Raw genomic sequence first — 24,690 nt, 5'->3', positions numbered from 1 at the left:
CAAAGGAAATGGAGCACCCCATCGGCAAACAACAATCAACGTAACGCGTCCCTCCCACATACACCCCAACAAGTGGAAGCTGTCGGGATGCACTGGCAGTAACCGAAAGGCTGCACAATCGACGTAATAGCGTCCCTCCCACATACACCCCAACAAGTGGAAGCTGTTGGGATGCACTGGCAGTAACCGAAAGGCTGCCTCAATGTCCATTTTGGCCATGAGCGCCCCTGGCCTGCAACGCCGCACCCAATCACCGAACAGGCCTTTTCATCTATCCCATGATTAACCGACCCGCCCGCCGGGTACGATAAATGATGAATTAGGCAGAATTTATTGGGCTCCTTTTTGGGCACCAAACCCAAAGGAGAGACCCGCAGGTGGGGCCACGGCGGGTCCGCGAACGGACCCGCTATACGCCCCAGGGCCACCTCCTTCCCCGATTTTTCGCCCACCATGTCCTGACGAGCTCTGGCGGACTTCAAATTTGACGGACGAAATATTGGGGCATCTGTGGAAAAGGGGATCCTAAACTGAATTGAAAACCCTCCCGCAGCAATTGTGCTGCGTTGCAGTCCGGGTACTCACTTAGAAGCGGAAGCATTGCCTCTATTCTCACTGGTGTCCGCCCCTTTCTAAGCAGACTCAGCAGGACGTCCCCTCGACCTCCTGAAGCATTTGGACTGAGGGTGATTCCCACCGTAGGTCCCGCACTCGTGTTTAAACTTGCAGCCGGAACCATAGCGGCAGTTACCCTCACTGTATTGCCAACAACAGCCGGGACGCTGAGAGGCCGAGGTTCCGGCTGACCCCCCGGCCCCTGCCCGAAACGACTGAGAAGGGGCCCTGGTCGCCACCATCATTTGCATCCACAGCGCGTATCTTTATGATCCCAGCGCAGTGTGGACCTAACCGCCTTCCGCTGGCGGAACTGCTCGTCATACCTGAGCCAAGCAGTTCCCCCGTACACTCGGCAAGCTTCCCCTTTTGAGTAGAGATGAGCGAACCTGTCGGATTTCTGGTTCATACAAACCAGAAATTTCGGCATCTGACTACCGCTGTCTGCCGGCTCCGTGCAGCAGGTGGATACAGCCTAAAGATCGCCTAGTAAAGTTTTCTAGGTGTTCCTTAGGCTGTATCCACCCGCTGCACGGAGCCGGCAGACAGCGGGAGTCAGATGCCGAGATTTCTGGTTCGCACAAACCAGAAATCCGGCAGGTTTTGAGTCCATATAGCAAAATAAAGCAGAACAGTTGTGGCGGGCCTTCTTCCCAATCACGCTGGCCAGTATTGCAAAAGCCTAGAACCAGTTTGAAAACGTCCAGGGTATCATCTGATACCGCCGTTTTTCTTCCTCCTCCTTCTTACTGTCGTCTGCTTTACCCTTATCTATATTGAATTTTTCAAGAGGAAGAAGGGAGAATATTTCAACATATTCGTTCTTCCAAATCTTGTCCCTCACTTCTCGTTTCAGATGCGCCCCCAGCGGGCCATCGAAGCAAACATAAACCTCCCCACGTGCAGAGTCATCCAAACGAATTGATGCGTCGCCAGTCCCCGCCACACTCGCGGGAGCCACTGGCACCACCGGAGCTGCCGCTGCTCTTCTCACCACCCATGCTGCTGCCGGGGTCGCCACCGCTGCTGGAGCCGCTTGCGCAACATGCACTCTGCGCAACCAAATCATGCATACCTGCCAAAAATTGCACCACAGCTTTCCCAATCCCTGCAAGCTGATCCCTGCCCACTGACCCCAGGCCCCTCAACGCTGTACCCCGCACGCCACTCACACCCGCGGAGACAGGAGACAGAACAGACACAGAAAGAGACTAACTAGGCTGACTATCAGCAGCCGCTAGAACAGCCGCAACTGTGGACCGCACGGGCGCTGACTCCTCACCGCAGACTCCTCCGTTTTCCAGGCCCTCGGAATCCTCCTCTGTCGACTGTGGCCCGGCTCTTACATCGACCTCTTCGGCGCCCGTGTTGGGTAGAGCCACCGGAGCCCACTGTCCAGACGAGCCGCTGCTGACGGAAGTGTGGGCTGCAGGGGATGATGCGCTGCTGGCCTGCCTAGCGGAGCGCCGGGCCTCCACTTGCTGACCACGTTCTGACAAGGGGGGCGAAGCCTCTCCCCCAAACCCTCTCTTGCCTGAGAGTGCCGCCGCTGCTCCCCTCTGCCCCATACCTTCTTATGGGACAGAGTCCCCGCATTGCCTCCTTGCTGGGCTGCCCCCTGACGCTGATGGGGGGAGGGGTCAGCCGCTACCGGTTCGGATGCTGCAGCCGGGACAGGAAAGGAGGAGCCGGAACCCCGTTGCGCAGCGGGATTCCTCCCGACCGATCTCCTGTACCGGGAGGACTGAGGTCTGACAGGACGGAGGGTCCTGAGCAGGAGCAGGCTCACTACGCGACGGGAGTGGCTGGGGACTTCGGGGCTGAGCCGCTCCAGCGTTCGCCGGAGGCGTGCAGATGGACGGACCTCCGGGGACCCCGATCCCCCACCTGCTTCCCCAACCACCTGTTGGAGCTGCTCCAGCAGCCAGGCGGCCCCATGCTGAGCTGCTGCTCCCCTCAGGGATGCCATGAGGGAGGACACATCTACTGTGGGCTGATCCATGCTCCTGTTGCTGGTCCTGCTTATTGAAGAGTGAGGTAAGCCCTCCCGTTCCTCTCATATACCCCTCCTGGCTAAAACACTCCCCCCAGCTATTCTAAGCCTAACCATTGGCTCCCTCCCCTAACTGACTCCTAGCTCCTTCCCCTGAACTTCTAATGACCCCTTCAAGCCTACACTAAACTCCCTGTTAACCCCTAACTGCTCCCCCAGTCATGTACGGGCTGTCACTATGAGCCACTCAGTGAAGGAGGCGGGATTCGTTTGAAGTCCGCTCGGACCCCGCCTCCTTCACTGAGTGGCTGAGCGGCCCTGAGACGTAGTGTCTTGGGCGGCGTCAAACACCCGGAAGCGGCTGGGCACCGGAGCGCCGTGATGCGGGACCCGCCGCTGGAACCCCCCCAAAAAAGTGCCCCATGCTGGATAACCCCTTTAATCTGATGCCTTAATAATCAGGTCAAAGTTGGCACAAAGTTTCTTTAAGGTGTTCCGTTCACCTGGTGTCAAATTACAGGGAAGTGTCTGTCTGCTGTTCTGCTGTCCCAAGTTTCTTCAGTGACCAGAGACACAAAAGTGTCAATATTGGGATGGGATGATATTGAGTGTGGACAACTTTTCGCACCCTATATGCTATAGTTCTATTGTCTCTTTCCCTATTCTTGTGTCATTTGTGTGATGCCAGTTTCCTGCCAAAAGGTTTACAGCCTTCACCCAGGTGAGGGTACCACTAGCAGCTGTTGTGTGAAGGAAAGACCTTTTTACTTAAAGCGAAACTATAAAATATTTTGACCATTCAGTATTAGTTAGCTTAGGTCATGATAAGAATTTTTGCAATATACATTAATAACCTAAAATGAACAGTTTTTTAAATACATAAAGCCAAAAGTCCACTCACAGCTCTCTTTGCCTCTGACTTATTTCTGCATTCCTGCTGGACACGCCCCCTCCCTGGAGATCCGACAGCAGCATCAGATAACAGCCCTGACACACACATAAACAAAACCTCCCCCCCCCCCTCCCCTCACAGAGGTGACTAAGCAGAGCTGAGGGTGTTGTGTGTGAGGAGCAGCGCAGGGGAAGAGCTGGATGGAGAGACAAGTGTATCTAGTGCCACCATCACTCCAATGTACTGCATGAGGGAGAGTGGGTGAGTTAGTGAGGGGAGGACTAAAAGTCCCAGCACAACACAGCGGTAGTCCTTCCATAGTACATATAACATTCACTATCAGATGTCTGCAGCAGGTGCCACCACCTCCATGGCTGACATTATCCTACAGTGTTATGAGAGCAGATGACTGTATCTAATCCCACTGTGTGTGATACCATCTGCTGGAGCTCTGTATCTAATCTTATTGTGTCATACTGTATGCTGGGGCTGTATCTAATCCCACTGTGTGTGATACATTTGCTAAGCAGCTGGTCAGTGAATGGAGAGGCAGCCAGGGAGATGAGGGATAGGCCACGCCCACTTTCATGCAGCCAGAAGAAAAATTCATTTATTCTTCTGAGCCAAACAACTGGGGATATCTCAGCAAGCGCACACACTATCAACGCAGTTTAGGGCTCTTTTTAAAGGGTAACACATGGGCTTTTTATTCGAGAAATTTCATTTTTTGGCTACTGAAATTATAGTTACGCTTTAAGCGCAAGAAGAGGATGAGGCCATAGAAGATGAGGAGGAGGCCATAGTTCCACTTGATGCTGTATATGTTCTGTTGGTGCATGTTGGAATAGTCTGAGTCATGTAAGTATTAGTAGATGTAATAGCAGGATTAGGACCTGGGCAACTGTTTTAATTCACTTTTGATTTTATGGTATGTTATGTATGGTTTAACACTCAGGTGTCTGTGCCCACCAAAATCTAAACCAGATTCTTCAGGCTCAGATGTCTCACAGGCCAATGTGTCAGTTTGTTTAGTTGGGTTGTTTCTTTTTTTATGTGTAAACATACCCACTTTAAAAATCTTTACAGTCCCTTACACATTTCGTTTGCTTTTTCTCCTTGATTTCACTTTTATTTGTTTCAAGATGTTTGAGTAACTTTTGTTCTAAGGATTGGAATTCAGGGTCTGTAGCAAAGTCCCTAATCTTGGCCACTTCCTTATCTAGTTTTTCTTTGTGTTGTTGTGTTGTTATCTAGTTTTTCTGTTTGTTGTCTGAATACACCTGTCAGGGGCTGGCCTGTAAGCCCTGACACCCGACCCAGCCGAAAGGCTAAGGTGTTTGCTATTATAGTAATTATGACTGGCGGCTGGCACCTCCAGTCAACTCTGATTGGGAGCTTGGCTCTCTGTCCCAATCACGGCATGGTGACAGGACTTCAGTCTCCTTAAGTATCCTCCCCTCATCGTCCTCCTTGCCTGCAGTAGAGCCTCAGTACCTAAGTGTTATCTTGACCTAGTGTTATATTCTGATCTGTATTCCTGGTTTCCTGAGTTTTGACTTTGACTTTAGACTATACTCCGACCTAGCTTTCTTGACTATGTGTTTGTGATTGTCTGTCTTGTCCTTGTTCTGTGTCACACCTGTTCAGGAAAGGGACCGTTGACCAGTTATCCACTGCCAGTTAGGGCAGTCAAGGTAGTTTGGCAGGGACAGCTTATATTCAAACAATATAATGATTTTTCACTCAATCATCTTTGTAAGAGGGCCCTTAGTCCCTGAGTATATAAGTAATTGTAAATGTGCGCCAACGTCCAGACTTAGACTATCGTCAGCAAGAGACAATGTTGTATGTATACTCAGGAGCTAACACCAGCAACTTTGGAGTCACCTGATATGGGAAATTTAGATGTTGAAATTTAATTGAGCTGTGTGTCTTCTCCCTCAAGTAACCAACAGCAGAACTCTGGATGCTGTTTAGTTTCTAATACGTGTTGTAAATCAGGACCAGTGTGAAAGAATTTATTTGCAAAATTTACTCCAATTTGTGTAAAAAAAATTATGTACATTATATCTTTGTATAAGCTAAGATGATGCTTTTCTCTGTGAAACTACACAAAAATAAACATACATTGCAACAATGTTCTTTTGTATCACAGTATAATCCAATACACTTATTACATTTGTATATGACTACATTACAATGTATATGAAAAGTAACCAAAAAACCTTAAATCGTCTAGGTGGCCCATCGAAGAGAGCAGCTTCTTTTACACGGAGCATCGGTAGCAGACCATCGCTGTCATCATTGTTTTGTTTCAACATGTTGAAAGATCAACCGACTGTGCATGATCGGCTGATCGTTGCCTTTTAATATGACCTGTTACACCAAACGATTATCGTCAGGAACAGCAAGGAAATAACAAAATACGGCCAATAATGACTTGGTGTAATAGGGCCCTAAATCTGTTTTCCCCAGGTAAAAATAAAATGGACATGTTTGCTTTTCTCTTATGGATCCTGTTTTGTTTTCCCATGATATTAGCAGTGCATAGGTTTCGGCTTACCTCCTTAATGGTGCGTTCACACCTACAGGATCTGCAGCTGATTTTCTGCAGCAGATTTCATTTAAATAACTGAACACAGCATCAAATCTGCTGCAGATCTGCTGCAGATCCTGTAGGTGTGAACGCACCCTAAAGGAAACAAATCATCTCAATTGAGATGATTTGGTTCATTGGAGCACAGTATAAAGCTCCTGTGCAGCTCGTGGCATGTATTGGCCACGACTGCTGCAACAGCAGCAGCTTTTTACCCGAGAAAATGACGTTTAAACCCCCCACACGGCAGGGATAGTCTCTGCCGATTGTGCCAAGAGCTGCACAGGAGCTTTATACTGTGCTCCAGTAAACCAAATCAGCCCGATAAGGCAGATTGGTTCCCTTTAACATGTATGCTTTGCAGAGGTTAATGTGCATGTTAATGGTGAAAACAGAAAGGTAAAATTGTGTTGCAGCTAAACTTGGCTGTCATGGTTGTGTTCCATTAAATAAAAACTTGACCTTTTTTATTTAAATTCTTTCAAAAGAATAATAATAAAAAAAGAAAATATTAAAGTCTTGCCAAGTAAGGGCCAGTTTACACTGAGCAAAAACGGCAGAATCCCGCCGCGCTCAGTGTCCGTATGGGAGGGCGCATGCGCCTCTGCTTCCTCCCCTCTCCATGTCAATTCATTGAGCAGGGAGCGGAGGCACACACGCTCTCCCATGCATACTATGAACTGGCCCTAAGGAAAGTAAGATGATGCTCTTAAATCCGTAAAAACTGAATCCGGTATAGTCAAGCCACTGTCTTAATTCTGAATGACATAGCGGCAAACATCAAGCCTCAAACTGACATATTATAAAGGGAAACAATGACTGCATATTATTCAAAATGGATCAACTGAATTTCTAGTCATTTTATTCAGTCATCTTTTTACTATATGCAGCAATTTCCGATTTGTATTGTAGGTTCCTGTTGTCTTTCATCACGGTCAGCCTCTGCTGCTGCTCTGTACTTATTCCATGGACTTCTCTGAGTAAGTTCCTCAGGTGGGGGGTCTCCCTTCGGCCTGGGTTGTGAACTGCTCCTAATAAACTTTGCAGCCATCTCTGGCGAGTAATTTCTTCGATAGACTTTCCTTTATCATGCATTAGCTGGGCTTCAGCAACTGACCTCTCTCTAGAAGACAAGAGATATAACTCACTCAGTTAGACTTGATACATATTAATATATATCTATTGTTCATAGAAAAGGTTTACATTTTATTTAAATAATATAACTTTTTAGGCCTTATGCACACGTCCCGTAATTTACGGATCTGTATTTACGGATCCGAGTTAGTGCACATTGAAGTCTATTAGGCTATTCACATCAGTAGCAGAAATGGATGAAAATCTATCCTGAAAAAAAAAAGGACATGTCCTAGTGCGGACCCGGTGCGGACCCTTTTTTTTTTGTGGATCCTCTCATTGAAATCAATTGGTTACGGATTGTAACATGTTGGCATCCGTATTTCCACTAAAAATACGGATGAAGTGCATTAAAAAGCAATGAGTAGTAAAAAAATTGAATTACGGAAATACGGATGGAATATGGATGTCCAATCCGTAATTTCTCACGGGTTGTTTCAGGACCAGAAAAAAATACTGAACGTGTGCATACAGCCACTCCTTATTCACACGTCAGTATATTTTTTCCAATCCGCAAATTTCAGTCAGTAACAATCCGCAAATTCAGTCCGTATTGCATCCGTATTGCATCTGTAAAAAAATACGGACCCCATAGAGTTGTATTGGGTGTGTCAGTTACTGTCCGTACTAGGGTCTGTCCTTTTTTTTTTGCGGAACGGATTGCAGCCCAGTACACAACCTGGATGTGTGTATGGGTCCATTGAAATACATTGGTCCTATTTTTCTGCGGATCCGCAATTGCGGACAGGAACAGGATGTGTGAATAGGGCGTTAATGTTTTTAAAGGGAAAGAGGCTTGAGGCTTAGGCTCTATTCATACGTCCTGTTCATGTCCTTAATTGCGGATCCGCAATAATATAGGACCAATGTATTTCAATGGACCTATACACACATCCGTGTTGTGTACTGGGCTGCAATCCGTTCCGCAAAAAAAAAAGGACAGACCCTAGTACGGACAGTAACTGACACATCCAATACAACTCTATGGGGTCTGTATTTTACTGAAGCAATACGGATGCAATACGGATGCAATACGGATGCAATACGGACTGAATTTGCGGATTGTATACTGACTGAAATTTGCGGATTGGAAAAATATACTGACGTGTGAATAGACCCTTAAGCAATCTTAAAACGATCGCAATAACGATTTTTTCAAACGATATATCGTTTCCTCTAAATGCTGATTGTTATATAAAATACATAGTTACTTTGAAATCGTTAATTGTTTGGGCGAATTATCGCTCTGTGTAAAAGGATCATTAAAGCTGCGTTCAAACAAGCAGCAATGCAATGTGAATGCATGGCTTAATTGCAGTAATTAATCATTTAGTTGCCACCCAGCCTTCCTTCATTGCATTAACACGAACATGATGAAACTCTGTGTGCCTACACACCCTAATGGCCCGTTCACACAATCAGATTTTTGGTTGCAATTGGTAAAAAAAAAAAGCCAGGAATGGATTTGAAAAGAAGAGAAATCTCAGTCTTCTCTTTATGACCTGTTCTCTGTTTATAGTCTGTTCCTGGCTTTGGTTTCAATAATTGCATTGGAAAATCTGTCTGTGTAAACACACCCTATTACGCAGGATGATTTTCATGCGAAAAATAGTTATATTGTTTGAAGTTAAACGATAATCGTTCTGTGTAATTGCAGGCAACGATTGAAAAATCGTGCATGTGTCGTTGATCGTTGATTTAGATCTGAACCTAAAATCATTGTTAATCATTCACTGTAATTCCACATTCGTTCACTCAAGTTCCGCATTTGTTTACTAATCGTTCAGTGTAATTGCACATTGTCCATTTTGCTGGAATCAGATGGAGTAAACGATCGCAGCAACGATCATAGTAACGATTGTAACTAACGACTCGGTCTGTGTAATATGGTGAGTGATTTCAGGTTAGCGATAAACAATCATGTTAGGGATCGTTTATCATTAGTTGTTAAAGGGGTACTTCAGCGTGGGGGCACTTTTTTGCTGGGACCGGGGAGGTGGCCGAGGGAAAAGACATCCACTCACCTCCCTGGTTCCAGCGGCGGGCCCCGCATCCCGGCGCTCCGGTGCCCGGTTACCGGCTGCTTCCGAGTGTTTGACGCGGGCCCGAGACGTAACGTCTCAGGTCCGCTCAGCCACTCAGTGAAGGAGGCGGGATCTGTTTCAAGTCCTCTCAGATCCCGCCTCCTTCACTGAGTGGCTGAGCGGACCTGAGACATCACGTCTCGGGCCCGCGTCAGACACCCAGAAGCGGCCGGGCACCGGAGCGCCGTGATGCGGGACCTGCCGCTAGAATCGGGGTGGTGAGTGGATGTCTTTTCCCTCGGCCACCTCCTCCCCGGTCCCAGCAAAAAAGTGCCCCCATGCTGGAGTACCCCTTTAATCGTTAAAAATCACTCTTCTAATAGGACCCTAACTCTCACCACCAATCTACTGGATCCTCCGCTGAGCCTGTGTGATGTGCTGTTCTGCAGTGTCATTTCACAGCAGTATATAATAGTGGGGGCAGTTTTCATGGCCTTGGGCCCCGGGCAGCCTGTTGTTACACCAATATTATGCTACGCTAAGTGCTGTGGAAGTTGATTCTGCTTTCAATCACTACCATAAATGCTATTTCTGTATGATGCAACTTTTTTCATATCATCAGATTTTCATGGTTCATATTGATTCTAGGTATATTGTGTCAGATTATTAATTTACTTATTGTGTGTCAACATAGAAAGCGTTCTTCGGCCTGGGTTGTGAACGTTCTCCAGTAAACTTTGTAACCATCTTTGCCGACTTATTTCTTCAATCATCTTTCCTGTATCATGCATTAGCTGAGTCTCTGACACTGATCTCTCTCTAAAACAAACAACAAAAAAGTAAAACGGTTAAAGAGAAAGTATGGTTCACGTTACTCATTTTTGAACTTTCTCAGAGGTCATACTATGGATATTGCCTAGACACACTATTGCCGTGTTAAAAGAAAATCCATATTCTCAAAAATAACTTTTGATATGTTGCTGCCCATGGGGATAACATAACATTCAGCATATTCTTAACTTTCCATGCTACCCCACTGCACTCTTATAGCATCTTCAAGTCCTGGCCGGGACGATCCCGCCTTTTCTTCTGTGATTGGCTATGCAGGTTGTTACCTTTAGACAAGTCAGTCTTGGAAGTGGAGGGGAGATCGTCTCAACCGGGACTTGAAGATGCCAAAGGAAACCACCAGAGGAGCGCGGAAAGGTAAGTATACACTTTTTGAAATGTTATCCCTTATGGGCAGCAACATATCAAAGGTTATTTTAGGGCAGAATACCCCATTTAATTGTGACACAATGATATATATATGTCAGGAGACTGTGATTTTATATCGTCTTTAGTTTTAGTATAGTGTATTTTTGTAGTTTGTATTTGTCTCAGAGGGTTTATTACTTGTATGGTCAGGAAAAAATTATTCTTCTATGACAAATTTCTATTCAAGGTGGGTTTTACCTTTTGTAAAATCAGGTGGAGGTTTTTTTTCCCCTCTTAGTTCCTTTTCTTGTTTGAAGGTTAGAAAAAGGAAACATTGTTTTTTTTATTGTTTTTTCTACTACAAAAATACATTGCTGAAAAAGTGTTGTTTTTTTTTTTACCATGAATGCAGTGGTTTAGCAATGTAGCTATGTTCTAAACCTCTTAAAAGGATTGTCTAATGTTACACAACTTGTAATATATTGCTGCTATCATGTAGAAAACAATAAAGAGCCTATACTTACCTTTCCACATCTCCCCAGTGTCCTGTTGTGTTGTCTCCTGCTGACTGTAACGCTTCAACGTCCGAGACAAACTCATCTCAGGAGTGACAATGACTGACTGCAGTGCTGTCCAATCTCTGTCAGTGATTGGCTGGACGGGCTGTCACTCCCGAGATGAGTTTGTGTCGGAAGTGGAGGCGCTGCAGTCAGCGGGAGGCACTGGAAACAGCACAGAAGGACATCAGAGCCTTTTTACAAAATGCTGTGAAATATAAAAGAGAGGCAGCACCCAACCTGTGAGGTTAAACCTGATGGACTTTTTTTTCTTGTGTAAATAATAAGATTCTGGTACATTGTTTTTTTTTTTTTGATTCTTACTAGGCCCAGTTGCAGCTGAACCCTCTGCATTAATATATATATATATATATATATATATATATATAAATATATATATATATATATATGCCTCTTTTTAAAATCTTAGAACTTCTGTTTAACGTGTTTGCATCCTTATTAATATACTTATTAGATAGGAGGATTCATCTTTTCGCTTTCTTATTTTTGCCCCAATAGGTCTTTTAAATTAACAAATGTGCCTTTTTAACATAATTTGAGCATACTTAGATTTATCCCGCCTGGCCTCTTGTTTCCCCGAGAGCTGTGGTCACACTTTCTGGTTTTCAATTCCAATTATTGAATACAAAGCTAGATCTTAAATGAAGGACATGCAAAAAGAAAAGACAGATTTCTTTTTTCAATCTATTCCTGGCTTTGTTTTCAATGACTAAATATTATCCTGAGGGTGTGTTCACACATTCAGGTTTTTAATTGCAATTTTTGAAGCCAAAGCCAGGAACAGATAATGAATGAAGGACAGGTCGTTAAGGAAAGACTGAGATTTCTCCTCTTTTCGAATCCTTTCCTGGCTTTGTTTTTATTAATTGGAATTAAAAACCTGAACGTGTGAATGTACCGTGACTGTGTAAACACCTAATGGGGAATTTGTACTTAAATCTGTTGGATGGGCAACTGTTAGACTGTAAACAAATGTATGCAAAAAATGGTCCGTGGTGTCTCAGTTGTGAGTCTTAAAACATTGGAATAGCCAGATATCCCTCCAGGGAAGGTAACCTTTTGCCAAGGGGTGCCTCCCAGTGGGGAACACCAAACCACCCTGATACATAGCCCCTCAACCACTTGGTTGTGAGTATTTGAACATAAATAGGGAAACACCAGGGTGGCCCCTTTTGTATCAAAGTCTAACTTAGTCATCCATCTACCCACAAACAGCTGTTTCAGGGTATTTGCCCCTCATCAGTGTGGAGCAGGATTCTGCCTAATGTAGGGCAATGAAAAACAGACACAAAACACAGCAATCACTGAGCTCAGGGAGATCAGTAAAAAAAACAACAACAATGAAATACTCACTCGAGTCTCTATTGATACATTGCCCCCTATAAATTTGAATATCCCTACCTGGAGGGATATGTCTACTCCCGTGTTTTGAAATTCACATTTGAGGCTCCACAGACCCATATTCAAATTTATAGGGTAAAAGTATTAATGGAGACTCTTGAGTGAGTACTTCATTTGGATTTTTTTGCTAATCCCCCTGAGCTCAGTGATTGCCATTAAATGTTTCAATAATGTATGTCATATTTAAAGAGAACCAGTCACTATCATTACCCCCAAAGTCCCAAGCAATCACATGCCCCCCCCCCCCCGCTGCACACTGCCACCGCGTATTTCTGTACAACAGAGTTTGTTAAACTATTTGAAGCTAATGCTCTATATAGCAAAAAACCATTTCACTATACATATCACATATCTAATCCTAATAATAGCCCTGAACATATTCACTAGCAAGAGTTTAGCTACTAAAGACAACGTGAAGCAAAAACATAGGCAATTGTTTTGTTCCATTGTAATAAAAGCATAAAACAATTATATGTAAAATACAATAAAACCATTACTTTTCTAAATTCTCAGAGGCAAGTAGATAGGTAAAGGAGATAATTCCCAGGAAAGTCACCAGCTGCAGGGATTTCTGTGACAGGAACATCACTGGAGTCTGTTAAAAAAGCAAAAGATAAAAATTGGAATTTATTAAAAAATATAATCATAATTGTGTGAGGATAAAGGGCAGGAAGTGGTCAGCGGCAGGGACCAGGCACCATCAGAATGGCAGCGGTAGAGGATCTGGAGTATAGCTTTTTATACCCTTTTTAATCCAGTATGGCTACCTGTAATGGAAGAGTTAACCTGCCAGACAAGCTCTTTTGTTACACAGTTATTTAACATATTCTATCAACTAAGTACCATTGGTCTAAGGGTGCCCTCATACATCCTTTTTGTGTGGCATTTTTCAGGCCTCCAAAAGATGCGTTTTCTTTCCCCCATGCATTTTTTTCTGGTGTTTTTGACTTAATGTGTGATCCTTTTTGTGGTTTAGGCGTTTTTGCGTGCTGAACTTTTTTTTTCCCCTCTATCGTCGCAACCTAATCGCTTAACCACAAAAAGTGACAAAAATGGCAGAAAAAAAGCCATATGCACAGCAATGGCGTTTTTGAGACAACCTGAAAAATTCCATTGAAGTCTGTGGTAGAAAAAACACAGTTTGCCAAAAAGGCCAAACCCTCAGCATGCAGCATTTTGGAAAAACTGCCAAAGAGCCTCGAAAATGCAGGAGAGGAGAGAATAATGCCAACTCTCCCCCCCCCCCCCCCCCCCCCCCAAAAAAAAAAGTCTGTGTGTAAGGCAGATCATAAACTTCCATTATCTTCGACATTTGGCAGCTGGTGTTTTGGGGGCAAAAAAAGCACCATGGTGTTTTAATTGGCGGTTTTTCCAAGATTTTAAGGAAGTGTGAACACAGCCTAATTGATTTTAAAAGGTTCTGCCAAATAGTTTTTACTGGTAAACAGTGAGGATATAGTCCCTTGCAAATTAACATAAATTTACACAGATTTGAGATTAGTCATATATTTAAATGCAAAAAGAGAGCCCGCGGAGCCTCATTTAAGAGTCTCGAAACACAGGACTATCCAGATATCCCTCCGGAAAGGACCCAGCCAAGGGGTGGCTCCTGTAGGGAAACCACCAAAACCACCATATTAAGTCAATGTAATGACAAAGGAAAAACCAAGGCCAGGTATTTATCCACAGACAGCTGTTTCGGGGTGTTGTCCCTCCTCAGTGTGGAGCAGGATTCTGGCTAGGTGAGAGCAATGCCTAGTAGAGCCATAAGAGAAACAGATCACTGATCTCAGGGAGACCAGCCAAAGATAACACTGTCGGCTGCTAGCTAAAGCTGTTTCTCATATGATAAAATAAGAATGCAATGCAATGCAATTGTTGTTTTAACTTTCAAAACCTAAATCAGCAGAGAATGACATAAAGCATGTTTGCAATTTCCTTTTTTTTTTTTTTTATTTTTTTTTTTTAGTTCTAATGCTTTATAACAAAGCCATACTTACTTGTATCCAGGTCCAGTCCCCTGAAGCTTTTTAGTCTTGTGCTAGTTGAAAATAAGAGACTAAATGCAGGAAGTCCTGGTCATCTGCTGCTCACAGAGAGGGCAGTCATGTGATTGATGCACACACTGAGCCGTGACATTCTGTACTGGTTGGGACTTCATGTCTCTTTTTTTTAAACAGCACAACACTAAAAAGCTTTAGGTGACTAAACCTGGATACAGTAAGCATAACTGTTATATAGCTGCCTTTAGGAGACTGGACCTGGATACAGTAACTATAGCTGTTATATAGCAGCCTTCGGGAGATTGGACCTTGATATAGGCAAGTATAGTTTTGTTATAAAGCATGATAACAAAAAAAAGAATTATGTAAATTGCAAACATGCTTTATATCACGTCCCCTACTGATTTTTTAAATTGTAATGACAGTGACACTTTAATGTACAAATAACATCCCAAATCATAAAATAATCTGTACTCTTTAGCACTCAGCAGACAATAAATATTCAAATAACAAGATCTTAAAGATATTCCACACTTAAAGGAGAAGTCTGGCAAAATTTTTTATTAAAGTATTGTATTGTCCCCCAAAAGTTATACAAATCACCAATATACACTTATTACGGGTAATACACATAAAGTGCTTTTTTTCCCTGCATTTACTACTGCATCAAGGCTTCACTTCCTGGATAACATGGTGAAGTCACGACCCGACTCCCAGAGCTGTGCAAGCTGTGGCTGCTTGAGAGGATGATGGCAGGGGGATGCTCAGTGTCCCTCCAGTGCCCTGTGTCCCTCAGTGTCCCTTTGCCATCATCCTGTCCAGCAGCCACAGCCCGCACAGCTCTGGGAGTCGCGTCGTGACATCACCATGTTATCCAGGAAGTGAAGCCATGATGCAGTAGTAAGTGCAGGGAAAAAAGCACCTTATGTGTATTACCCGTAATAAGTGTATATTGGTGATTTGTATAACTTTTGGGGGGCAATACAATACTTTAATAAAAATTTTCACCGAACTTCTCCTTTAAGGGCCTTATTACACAGGGTGATTAATTACCCAATCAGGCAGATATTGCTTTATGTCATAAAAACAACAGTCAGCAGAGGAGCAGATCATCAGCTGATCATTATTCTTTCAGCAAGTTTAAAATCATTGGTGGATGATAGATATATAAAAAAATAAAGTTACCTACTAACAATAAAACTACTTACATCTCCACGCTCCCAGTTGACTTCCTTTCTTCCCCCACTACAGCGGCGGCTGACATTTTCTAACCCGTCTATGCAGTGACAGTGTGCTCAGCCAATCACTGGGCGCGGCATGGTATCTGACAGTGATTGGTTGACTGGCCTGTCACTGCAGAGGCAGGTTCGACAGTGTCAGCAGCGACTGCGGTGTGTGGCGAAAATGGCAGCGTAGCCTGGAGTATAAGCCTAAGTATAACTTTATTATTTTCTATATACAGTGGTGCCTTGGTGCATAATTCGTTCCGGGACAGTGCTTGTAATCCAAATCCACTCTTATACCAAAGCAAATTTTTCCATAAGAAATCATTGATATGCAGACAATTGGTTCCACACCCCAGAAATAATGATTTATTATTCTGAATACCATGTAAAACAGATGAAACAAACATTTAGAAACAGCAGAATATGTGATATTATCAGTTCCTGTACAGTATAGCAATCAGCATTTGGAGTATAATGTATAGTAACTGCATAACCCTGATAACACAGCAGCAGTTTGTAGATACAGGATGGAACTGCAGATCCCCATAATGCAGTAGCGTAGTACAACAGGCTAGAATAGAGAAGCAGGGCTGCTGTCAGAGGTCTGTGTGGTCACATGACAGCAATGGAAAACTGGTGTGTGTTCAGCGTGGACCAATCAGGACTGACAGAGACTGCAGGGAGCGGGAAGGAATGAGCAGGGCAGATGTGGGCACAGTATAGCAGCACTCTCTGTCTGGGTAGAGAGGAGTTGCAGCTGTGGAGAGATTACCTCCACAGTCCTGTCCCCTGATGTAAGCCCCAGCCTGAAGTGGATCTGCTGTGATTTGGAAGGTGAGGGAGACTTCCTGGGTCAGAGTACAGGGCTGTAGACCCCGCTATGCAGACCATGGCCCTCCCCAGCTCGCACTCCCACCCATTACAGGGAGCTCTTAAACCAAGTCACAATTTTAAAAAACTGTGAGCTCTTATACCAAAACGCTCTTAAACCAAGTTACTCTTAAACCAAGGTACCACTGTGTATCCCAAAATAGACTCGGTAAGCTTACATAGCAAATCGGAACATGTAATACGGCCCTAAAACCATGTGTAATTTATGTACTGTAATTACTCTTCTGTGAGCTATTATTTACTGGGAAATCTAATTAGTTACATTCCATTTTAATCTGTAGGAACACAAACTCATTCTCTGTGTGTGCTCTCTGAAGAGGTAGTGTGCTTTCAATCTACAGTATGTTGATATAAATATTTTAACCGATGTGACATGTGAATAAGCGCGGTAGAAAGACGTCCCTTATTGTAAATAATGCCGCCTATTCTATTAAAATACCAAATAAATGACTGTGATGTTTAATATACAGTGAACAATATGTCAGTATCATTAGTGTTCTGATTTGTATCTCACAGATGAATGGAGCTAATGATGGTAATTGGTGTCTTTTGAAATCTAATTACTTTATTCCCTGTCATTTTATAAGCACTGCGCGTGTGCTGTACAGAATTCATTTTAGGCAGGGGGTGGGGGACTGTATTAAAGAACTTATATTTAACGCTCCCTGTTCCAGGGGCCCCCGCTAGTGCTCTCCAGCTCTCCCCTCTTCCACGTTATGACCCGGTTGATGGATGCTCCGCTTAGCCAGTCAGTCACACCGTTGCAGTCACTGATAGGCTGATGGGGCATCCATCAGCCGGGTTTTCCCCCCAGAAAATCAGAGCTTGGGGGGAAATGCCTTCCGTTGGGGGTCCCTTACTTTTTGGCACAGCAATTCGTCGGGTGAGGTAAGTAGTAGTTCCTTATGATGTTTCTCCCTGCCCCGACGGATTTTATAATAAAAAAGACGCTGAACTCCTTTAAATGAGGACACTGCTTCATTCAAGCAGGAGCTTCAGGAGACTCGGTCACATTTTGTGGGTGCAAGCGTTGCGACCCCCAATGATCACAACCCTATTCCCTATCCTGATAGGAAACTAGTGTCCATGGTTACCTACAGTTAGGGCCAGAAATATTTGGACAGTGACACAATTTTCGCGAGTTGGGCTCTGCATGCCACCGCATTGGATTTGAAATGAAACCTCTACAACAGAATTCAAGAGCAGATTGTAACGTTTAATTTGAAGGGTTGAACAAAAATATCTGATAGAAAATGTAGGAATTGTACACATTTATTTACAAACACTCCACATTTTAGGAGTTCAAAAGTAATTGGACAAATAAATATAACCCAAACAAAATATATTTTTTTTCAATATTTTGTTGCGAATCCTTTGGAGGCAATCACTGCCTTAAGTCTGGAACCCATGGACATCACCAAACGCTGGGTTTCCTCCTTCTTAATGCTTTGCCAGGCCTTTACAGCCGCAGCCTTCAGGTCTTGCTTGTTTGTGGGTCTTTCCGTCTTAAGTCTGGATTTGAGCAAGTGAAATGCATGCTCAATTGGGTTAAGATCTGGTGATTGACTTGGCCATTGCAGAATGTTCCACTTTTTTGCACTCATGAACTCCTGGGTAGCTTTGGGGTCATTGGGTGAACTCCTGGGTGCCATTGGGGTCATTGTCCATCTGTACTATGAAGCGCCGTCCGATCAACTTTGCAGCATTTGGCTGAATCTGGGCTGAAAGTATATCCCGGTACACTTCAGAATTTATCCGGCTACTCTTGTCTGCTGTTATGTCATCAATAAACACAAGTGACCCAGTGCCATTGAAAGCCATGCATGCCCATGCCATCACGTTGCCTCCACCATGTTTTACAGAGGATGTGGTGTGCCTTGGATCATGTGCCGTTCCATTTCTTCTCCAAACTTTTTTCTTCCCATCACTTTGGTACAGGTTGATCTTTGTCTCATCTGCCCATAGAATATTTTCCAGAACTGAGTTGGCTTCTTGAGGGGTTTTTCGGCAAATTTAACTCTGGCCTGTCTATTTTTGGAATTGATGAATGGTTTGCATCTAGATGTGAACCCTTTGTATTTACTTTCATGGAGTCTTCTCTTTACTGTTGACTTAGAGACAGATACACCTACTTCCCTGAGAGTGTTCTGGACTTCAGTTGATGTTGTGAACGGGTTCTTCTTCACCAAAGAAAGTATGCGGCGATCATCCACCACTGTTGTCTTCCGTGGACACCCCGGCCTTTTTGAGTTCCCAAGCTCACCAGTCAATTCCTTTTTTCTCAGAATGTACCCGACTGTTGATTTTGCTCCTCCAAGCATGTCTGCTATCTCTCTGATGGATTTTTTCTTTTTTTTCAGCCTCAGGATGTTCTGCTTCATCTCAATTGAGAGTTCTTTTGACCGCATGTTGTCTGGTCACAGCAACAGCTTCCAAATACAAAACCACACACCTGGAATCAACCCCAGACCTTTTACCTACTTCATTGATTACAGGTTAACGAGGGAGACGCCTTCAGAGTTAATTGCAGCCCTTAGAGTCCTTTGTCCAATTACTTTTGGTCCCTTGAAAAAGAGGAGGCTATGCATTACAGAGCTATGATTCCTAAACCCTTTCTCCGATTTGGATGTGGAAACTCATATTGCAGCTGGGAGTGTGCACTTTCAGCCAATATTATATATATAATTGTATTTCTGAACATGTTTTTGTAAACAGCTAAAATAACAAAACTTGTGTCACTGTCCAAATATTTGTGGCCCTAACTGTATGTCAAGGTAAGATGGATAATTCTGTGAGTGCTTTAAGGCCCTTTTACATGGTCCAATGCAACCAAAAACAATCTCCGATCAGCAAGATTAGGCTCGTTCTCAATGCCTTTACATTACACAATTAATCTGGGCCGCACAAACAATCAGTGTATTGATCGTTTGGCCATTTAAATGCACCACTCATCTGTTTAAACCGAGAGATGTGCGGCCAATAATGATTTTACTGGCCCAAAAAATATCAAATCAGCCGACGAGCGAGCACTTACTTTTGTATGTTGGCCTGTCATTTTGGCCATCATTCCCCAAATTATCATAGGCCGTCCAGGCCCTGAGGCACAAAAGCAGTTCTAAACGATCATGCTACCTCCACTATAAATCACAGTGGGGATGAGATTTTGTTGTCGGTGTGGTAAGGATAAAATGACAACCTCAGCGCCGGTGCTCAGCGCTGTTCAGAGTGGGGTCCCAGCACAACCTCTCTCTGAACCCCCCTTACACCACCATGACGTACGAGGTACGTCATGGGACGTTAAGGGGTTAAGACGTTCCCCTCCCATAAACTTATTATGTGCTTGTATGCACACAGGCTTCCTTGTAGAAGATGTAAAACCACCAGTGGGTACAGGGGTGCAGCTGGCGTTATGAATAGATGTCAACATTAGACATCTTTTTGTCTCAATCTTTGAGAGAAAAGACCCCATCATGCAGGATTGCCCTTTTGCAGGGTTTGGCTGATGAGGGTCTTGGGAAGATGCCTCTGTTTTTTCGGACAGTCCCACATGCCACAGTTTTTTTTGTCTAGAAGACATTTAAACTGGGGTACACTTGTGTACCAGTTGTCCAAGTACAAGTTGTACCCCTTATCAAACAGTGGGTGCAGAAGGTCCCAGACTACTTTTCCAGTCGTTGTTTTTGAAGATGGACAGTCTGGGGGCTGTATATTGTGGTCCTTCCCTTTGTAAATCCGAAAAGCCTGTGTGTATCCGGTTTCAGATTCACATAGCTTATACTGCCGTACCTGGTGCCTTTATTAGGCAAATACTGCCGAAAATTCAGCCTGCCCGTAAAGTGCACAAGGGACTCATCAATTGAAATTTCTTTTTTGGGGGGTGTAAACTTGGGAAAAATTTTGGGCTAAAATATAACTCTGGGGCCTTCTTTTAAAAATGTAATCGAAATTGTGGTCATCCTGTGGGGGACATTGGGTGTTTTCTGTAAATTGGAGAAATTTCTTCAAATCTGGTCATTGTATTTTAATACAGAGGACAGTGGTCCAAAATGTCTGTTGACCAGTAGGCTCTTACTTAAGGTCTTTTAGTGAGACCCATGTTCAGTATCAATCCCTAATTGTCAGGAGTCGGCGCCAGCCGCCAATCTCGCCACCTGACATCAACTCTAGCACCGACCCTGTCTGTGGTTCTCTGCATGGCCGTGCCGCCGGCGTACCTGGTAACCAGCCTGTTATGCTAACTGGCAGGTGTAGCTGACAGAATTAACTGATGCCAACTAATAGACAGCTGACAGGATGAACTAACGCTGACTAGCTGACAGGATTAATCAATTAATGCTGACTGACAGCTGACAGGATGAACTAATGCTGACTGACAGAATCAATTAACGCTGACGGGAGGTGAATAATGTTGTGATTGGTGGGTCTAAACAGACTCACCAATCAGCATGTGCTGGCGATGGGCCAGTACTATAATTCCATTGCTGGTCACATGAGCAGGATTAATGTCGCGGGTCCATTGCCGATTACAGTGTCAGCTGTCGGGGTGAGCTAATCTTTCGGACCCTTACAGTTATGTTCTCATGCGGGAAGGGGTTATCCAGTGCTACAAAAACATGGCCACTTTTGCGCCACTCTTGTCTCCAGGTCAGGTGTTGTTTGCAGTTAAGCACCATTAACTTCAAAGGAAGTTCAAACCCCACCCAGTCTGAAGACAAGAGTGGTGCAAAAGGGGCCATGTTTTTGTAGCGCTGGATAAGCCCTTAAATGATAATAAATAGAGACATACATATATGGGGAGATTTACCAAACTGGTGTAAAGTAAAACTGGCTCAGTTGCCCCTAGCAACCAATCAGATTTCACCTTTCATTTTCCAAAGAGTCTGTGAGGAATGAAAAGTGGAATCTGATTGGTTGCTAGGGGCAACTGAGCCAGTTTCACTTTACACCATGTTTGATAAATCCCCCCCATAGAGTCATACTCTGTTTGTTGTCAGTGTGCAGGTTTTTGCTTTTACTCCAGTGTTACTTTTTTGTGCTTCTTTTGTTCCATTTGCACAAAGAATTTTTCCTGAAGCATTGTGCAGCATGTAGGTGGTATCAGGGAGACCTGAAATGGGTCGGCAATGGCAGTTTTTTTTCCCCTTGGACAATTTTCTTCTTACTTTGTTGCACATTTCCATGAACAATACTCTTGATCAGTGTTTTAGTGGACAGAAGAACAGGTTTTTTTTTTGTCATTTTATTCTATGTTTCTATGAGAAGGAATGCATGAAGACTGTCAGAAAAAGATCACCTGGTCCATCTAGTTTGCCCTTTTAGTATTTTTTTTTTAATTTATTTAAAAGGGTACACAGCAGAAATAAAATATTTTCAAATCGCCTGGTGCCGGAAAGTTATGCAGATTTGTTAAAGCCTTCTAGTACTTATCAGCTGCTGTATGTCCTGCAGGAAGTGGTATATTTTTGTCAGTCTGACACAGTGCTCTCTGCTGCTACCTCTGTCCATAACAGGAACTGTCCAGAGCAGTAGCAAATAACCATAGCAAACCTTTCCTGCTGTGGACAGTTCCTGACACAGAAGAGGTGGCAGCAGAGAGCACTGTGTCAGACTGGAAGGAATACACCACTTCCTGCAGGACATACATCAGCTGATAAGTACTGGAAAGAATACATGTTTTTTTCCAGGACATATAGCAGTACAGTGTGGGTCTGGCATGCACGTGTCTGTATCCATATGTGTGCTTATGTGTAAATGAGTTTCTTTGTCGGTTATAATACACCATACAAAATCTTTCATACATTACTAAGAAAGTTATAAATATAAAGGCCTATCATATAGACATGTCTCATGTATATCACTGGCATCACATATATTGTAGAATATAATTGACTGTTAACCATGCTCACACAATGTATATAATATTATTCTAACCACTACTCAGTGCCCACACTTACAGAAGCAGTTTAGATAAAAGATTAACTGTTCTGTTATTTGACATATAAAACTGTGAAAAAAGTGAAGCTGGTAATCTGTGTGTTTAATATTATTCACTGTAAACCATTTATTGATAAAAACATACAATAACCTAAAGATGAAGATTTATGAAGTCATGCTCCGTTATTCTAGTTAAAAATAACACTTACAAATGGTCATCTACACAGTCACATCTATCTATCTATCTTTCTATCTATCTATTATCTATCTATCTATCTCCTATCTATCTATCTTTCTATCTATCTATTATCTATCTATCTATCTCCTATCTATCTATCTATTATCTATCTATCTATCTATCTCCTATCTATCTATCTATCTATCTATCTATCTATCTATCTATCTATATCTCTTATATCTATCTACATCTCTTATATCTATCTATTTCCTATATATTATCTATCTATCTATCTTACATCTATTATCTATCTATATATCTTATATCTATTATCTATCTATCCATCTATCATTATCTATCTATCTATCTATCATTATCTATTATCTATATTCTATCTCCTATCTATCTATCTATCTATCATCATCTATTATCTATCTTATGGTGCATTTACACAGAGATTTATCAGGTTTTTGAAGCCAAAGCCAGGAATAGACTATAAACAGAGAACAGGTCATAAAGGAAAGACTGGGATCCATCCTCTTTTCAAATCCATTTCTGGCTTTGGCTTCCCAAATCTGTCAGATAAATCTCTCTGTGTAAACACACCATTATATCTATCTATTGTCTATTTATATCCTATCTATCTATTTATCTATCATCTATCTATCTATCTATCTATCTATCTATCTATCTATCTATCTATCTATCTATCTATCTCCTATCTATCTATCTATCTATCTCCTATCTATCTATCTATCTCCTATCTATCTATCTATCTATCTATCTATCTATCTATCTATCTATCTATCATCTATCTATCTATCTATCTATCTATCTCCTATCTATCTATCTATCTCCTATCTATCTATCTATCTCCTATCTATCTATCTATCTATCTCCTATCTATCTATCTATCTATCTATCTATCTATCTATCTATCTATCTATCTATCTCCGTATTCTATTGCAATAGTGATAAGCCTCATGCTATTAAATCAACACTTCCCTTTGTATATTAGTTGCAGCAGGTGAATAGTATGTAATGCTCAAGGACAATATTATTTAATTCCCCCAGAAATTATTAGTGAACCTATTTCCTTCCCATACCCTATGTTGCTATAATATAATATATAATAATAGAATGTCATTGTATACAATGTATGGATAAATTATAGTACTTACAATTAGCAGGAATACAAGAAACTTGTCACTTTTAGGGCTTGTGAAACCTCCTTCGCCAATACACAGATAATCCTCTGGCCTGTATGTGAGCAGGGAATTCCTTCCTGGCTCTTATATATGCTCACCATTCATTCCAACAACGTACCAGCCATTGTGACTAAGACACTTCATTGCTAAAGGAACCAGACACCTGTTAATTTCCAGGTTGTACTGAGGTCTCATGACGTATGTGTGCTATTCCTATTTGTATGACTTTTTTTCTGTGTGTTTGAGATTTGTATAGGCTGAAGTGATATAATACATATCTAATATTAGTATATCTTCACAATAATCAGATGAATTCCTATACAGGCAGATGCAAGTCCTAGAGCTACTTCTAGCAAATGCACCAGGAGCGTTCCCTGCACAAAACAACATCTAACATGTACATATCATTGACATCTATAAATTATTCCATTGTGTTCACTTTAAATATATTTTAATTTTTTCATTATTTTAGTTTCTGAAAATTTATTAGTTACTTTGGTCAGTGGCGGTAAAAACCCGACAAAATTGTTACTGTGTTTTACCCAACAATAATAATATTTATTTGTAAAGCGCCAATAGATTCCGCAGCGCTAATGTAGGCATAAGGTATATGATTTATAGTTTCCCTCTAGTGATTTATATTCCATATGACACGGTATCAGGCCTTGCAAAAAGCTTGTTCACACATCAGGGAAACTGGTTAATACTTTGTGATACTGTATTTATACTGATTTAACTTTTTCAGAGTTCCCAGCATTATAATGAATGATGACGGCTGGAGTTCTCGGTTCTGGTCAGTAGGACATCTTCTTTACATGGA

The 24,690-nt window shown here is 42.7% G+C and overlaps 1 protein-coding gene across 1 annotated transcript; it reads right to left on the bottom strand.

The window, feature by feature from the left end:
- Positions 1–6,756: 6,756 nt before the first annotated feature.
- On the bottom strand, positions 6,757–24,003 carry PTH (parathyroid hormone). Its single transcript, XM_069946046.1, has 4 exons — positions 23,844–24,003; positions 12,928–13,025; positions 9,930–10,073; positions 6,757–7,219 (listed from the first exon to the last, which is right to left on the bottom strand). The coding sequence occupies exons 2-4, from the start codon at positions 13,014–13,016 to the stop codon at positions 6,958–6,960; spliced, it is 495 nt and encodes a 164-aa protein (XP_069802147.1). The 5' UTR covers positions 13,017–13,025; positions 23,844–24,003; the 3' UTR covers positions 6,757–6,957.
- Positions 24,004–24,690: the final 687 nt, after the last annotated feature.

The sequence above is a fragment of the Dendropsophus ebraccatus genome, chromosome 11 (assembly GCF_027789765.1).
Source record: "Dendropsophus ebraccatus isolate aDenEbr1 chromosome 11, aDenEbr1.pat, whole genome shotgun sequence".
NCBI classification, from domain to species: domain Eukaryota; kingdom Metazoa; phylum Chordata; class Amphibia; order Anura; family Hylidae; genus Dendropsophus; species Dendropsophus ebraccatus.
The sequence above is the reverse complement of the archived record's forward strand: the minus strand, read 5'-3'. Positions and strand labels throughout refer to the sequence as shown.